Genomic DNA, 3,882 nt, shown 5'->3' with positions numbered 1-3,882 from the left:
GGATTTTCTGCTGGGAGCGGCGCAGAGTTCCCGCGGGGTTCGGGGTCCTGTCCCCCCAGGGTGCTCCCCAACTTGGCTTTTAAGGGCGCAGGGAAGGGATGGTCAGCGTGGGAAAGAGAAAAACTCCCGCTCCGAGAGTGCGGGGGGAGAGCGGAGGGTTCGTGGGGAAGGCAACACTTCAGAGGGAAAATTAAAAACTCCTTCATTGAGTTTACTTTCTGCTCTTAATTCCAGAGCAGCTCAGTTGTTGCTCGGCGTTGTCCCTTTATTTCAATAGGGTGTTAATCCAATAATAACAACAAAAAAACCCGGAGCCAGCTAAGTCAAAGCACAATCTAATTTCGTGTTTTTTAATACTCTGGCTATCAGTCCCCAGCGAGTGCTGAGCACTCTTCAAAGAGAACAAAGAGCATTGATTCTATTTGTTCCCATGAACTGCAGTTTCTTAATAATATCAGGTGAAGATTTATTTTCTAAGAGTCAAACCAAATCAAGCAGGGTGAAACCTTTCATTTGGGGAGCCTCTCTGCCCCGTTTGCAGTATGTTGGCTCATTTCAGAGCAACTCTGCAACTATTTCTGCACAGGGACTGCACTGGCTAAGTGTTGCACCGCAGACTTTGCCCCAAACCCACACTCCTGCCCGACGGACCGACAGTAAATACATTTTTCCCCCCCAGCAAATTTATATTTCCCTGGGAATCTATGACATTTAGCCAGTGTAACAAGACACTGATAGATATTATAGATCCTTTCTACCTGGGTTTTTCCTTGACAGCCATTCAAGTGCAAAATATAATTGTTGAGGCTATGGAAATAGATCCATAAACTTAACAGCAGTGGAGTCCTCATTAAAACTCCCCTGCTTGTTTCCTACACAATACCCGAGTCTTATGCTCTCTGCTGTTATCAGGCACTTGGCAGTGACCAGTTTGATGTAATAATTAGGAACTGACTTGTTATAAATGAAAAGACAGCTCTGATGTAAGTAGGACTTATAAACACTGTGTCACACCGGCTTATTATTTTTACTACATTTACTCATAATGTAAAAATAGCAGCCAGTCTATTCTTTTTCTGGGAGTTTATTCAGGTCCAACGCAGCTATAATAGGCTCTTCACTGAGAGCTGGCAATGAAGCATGAGAGACAGCTTCTCTTTTCTCAACTCATTCATCTCAATCAGCAATCCTACAGCCAAAAAGGGGGAAAAGGGAGATGGTAGCACAGCGATGTGAAGCCCCCGAGCACGGATCAATGCATCTGTTAACCTGCAGCTTCTGATCTCTAGAAACTAACTGAGCTTTATGAGAAAGCAAATGCTAAGCATGCTGTTGAAGCAGACATCCCTAAATTGTGGAGGAAAAGTTGGGGAAACAAATAGAAAGGGAATTATCCAGAGCTAAATTTCTCTTCTGGATATGTGCCTCCCACCTTCTTGGATGAGCTCTCCCTCCTGGATCTAATGCTGAGAGAGGGTTTGACTTCTTAGGGTTTTTTTTCCCTTCTAGTTCTTTGTCATTTTGTTTTGTAATTACTTACAGTTTTTATAGCTCTACTGGAAAGACAACAAAATTGCAGAAATGTTGTTCTAACCTGAAATGAATACTGGGAAGGTCATTGCTCTTTGGATTAGGTGAACCTAAATGTTATTAGGACTTTAAATTGTTTTTTATTAAATGTTATTGTTCAGATAAATCATGTGTGGGGATGCTGGACAATGTATCTGTCTCTCCAGCTGTCTTATTTATTCGCTTATCTTTTTAAGACTACCAATTTGTCTGTCTGTCCCTGCTCTATGTCTGCATATTCTCTGTCTTCTAACGACCTATAGCTGCTTCTTGATATTATTTGAAGACCCATTAGGGCTCCTGTTGTCCAGCTGCTGTTACAAAGCGAAGACCTTAAATGGGGCAGCAGTCCTTCCCTTCTCCCAGACAGCAGAAAAGCCATAAGCATCTTACTATGGATTGCTTTTTATTAAAGTTGTACATCTCCCTGTTACAAAAACCTGGCTGGAGGCTTGAGAAGTCCAGCTGAGAGCTCTGCCTCCTGGGGGACCCCTGTTCTTACAGCTCTTGTTGCTTCAACTGTCCCCTCTTACTCCCACCTAATTTGTCTTTCAATTTCTTGCAGGTGCCACTTGCTGATGAGCTCTCTCTTTGCCCTGACCATGAAAGAGAGAGGAAATCTCAGGTAGCCACATGGCTTGCAGCTGAAGGCTTTGGGAACTTGGTGCTCTGTTGCCAAAAGGCAGAGTCAGACAAGTCCTCACCTGTGAGTGCCTCACCACCACCACAGGACGCAGCAGGAGAAGCAAAACCAACGCTGCCCCTGTCAACCCAGTGACCACCCAGTGCCCTGCTGGGACCACCACGGATCTTGACACCAAGCCTGTTTATGTTGATGCCACCATCCTTTGGGAAAAAGGAATTTTGGCTCTGAAGAGTCTCCCTTGTCAGAGCTGTACTGATGACCAGATGCTCTATTTATGTGTTAATGTTCCAACGCACCGATAATTAAGGCAGACACAGTTTTAAGGCACTTTTGCACACTGACACATTTGCAGCAGACAAGAAGGTTGAGGAAAACCTGATCCAGCACCATCTCACGGCCTTTCCAATTTACTCCTATCAAATTTCATCAGCAACTCAGAACTTGATCTTTCTATTGATTGACTGGAGTCACCTCTAGATATTTTCATGCTGATTTGGAAGCCCTTTCGTACCATAAAAAGGGGCAAAAATGAGGTTAAGGAAGACTTTTGACCACTGATCAGCAACTCCGGCCAAAACTTTCCCAATCAAGTGAATTGCAAAGTTGGCTTCTGTGCCGAGAGGAACTTTCCACATCCAGATACAGCGTGCAGACTGGGATCATCCCTGTTACTGGCTGGATCTCCTTCGACTGGATCATTTTTAGATGAGGAGTTTCCATGCTGATCCCGAGAGCAACCCCTAGCCCAGTAGCTGCCTTCCTCGGGACTCTCGGCACTGCCCTCGCCCAGGGACCCCACGCTTGGCCGCAGCTGCAATGCTCTACCTGGCTGCTCTCCTCTTGCACTGTCTCCCCTTGGCCATGGGACAGTATGACATTTGCAAGTCCTGGGTGACCACGGATGATGGCCCATCATGGGAGTTTTATGCTTGTCAACCTAAGGCCATGAGGATGAAGGATTACGTGACGGTCCGGGTGGATCCGGCAGGAATCACTTGTGGGGACCCTCCGGAGAGGTTCTGCACCCATGTAAGTGTTTCCCTCCTTATTTGATGTGTTAGAACAGACTCTGCTGGTGGCCAGAGGCAGTGTCCTGCTGAGATGCTGTTACAAGGACATTTCTGTTCAGGGTGGCCGTGGTGGCTGCTGCCTTGAGCTCTCAGTCTCCTGCTCTGCAAAGTGGGGAGAAGGTACCATGCCCATCTCAGTGTGTGCTGAGGAGGGGACAGATCTACAGCAGAGATGGTGCCAGCACACTGAGGGGAGGGCGAGGGGGAGTCAGGGAGGGCTGAGCAAGTCCTGGGTAAGCTATGGGTTTGGGAAAAGCTCTGCCTGCCATGAGCACACAACCCCGAGCTGCCCTGAGCATCTCTCAGCCTGCTAAAGTGTGTGGGGTGTCCCATCCCAAAGGGCTTCTCTGCACCAGGGTGTTATCAGAGGAGGGTACATCATCTCAGTATGAGTGAAGGGCAGAGTGGTGGAGGTCAGTGTGGTCCCTGCACACCAACAGCTCTGGCAGTTGGTCTGACAGCCACAAATTTCATTTGAAGTCTCTGAAAATGTGGTTCCCCCTCACTTCTAGCCTCCACATGAAAAGACTCTGTGGACAGATATTTGCCCTTGTAGGCAAAATCTTTAACTTATTTTCTCTTAAATATTAATCATTG

General features: G+C 46.7%; 1 protein-coding gene across 1 annotated transcript in view; it reads left to right on the top strand.

The window, feature by feature from the left end:
- Positions 1 to 3,031: 3,031 nt before the first annotated feature.
- Positions 3,032 to 3,882, top strand: part of LOC103802029 (netrin-G2-like) — a gene marked incomplete at its 3' end in the record, with an annotated part of 38,665 nt that continues 37,814 nt past the window's right edge. The window contains exon 1 of the mRNA XM_009074469.1: positions 3,032 to 3,244. Coding sequence (XP_009072717.1) covers positions 3,032 to 3,244 — 213 coding nt within the window. The remainder of the gene's footprint in view (positions 3,245 to 3,882) is intronic.

Source organism: Acanthisitta chloris, unplaced genomic scaffold (assembly GCF_000695815.1).
Source record: "Acanthisitta chloris isolate BGI_N310 unplaced genomic scaffold, ASM69581v1 scaffold18615, whole genome shotgun sequence".
Classification (NCBI taxonomy): Eukaryota; Metazoa; Chordata; class Aves; order Passeriformes; family Acanthisittidae; genus Acanthisitta; species Acanthisitta chloris.
Note: the sequence above shows the minus strand (reverse complement) of the source record. Positions and strands in the feature narration are given on the sequence as shown.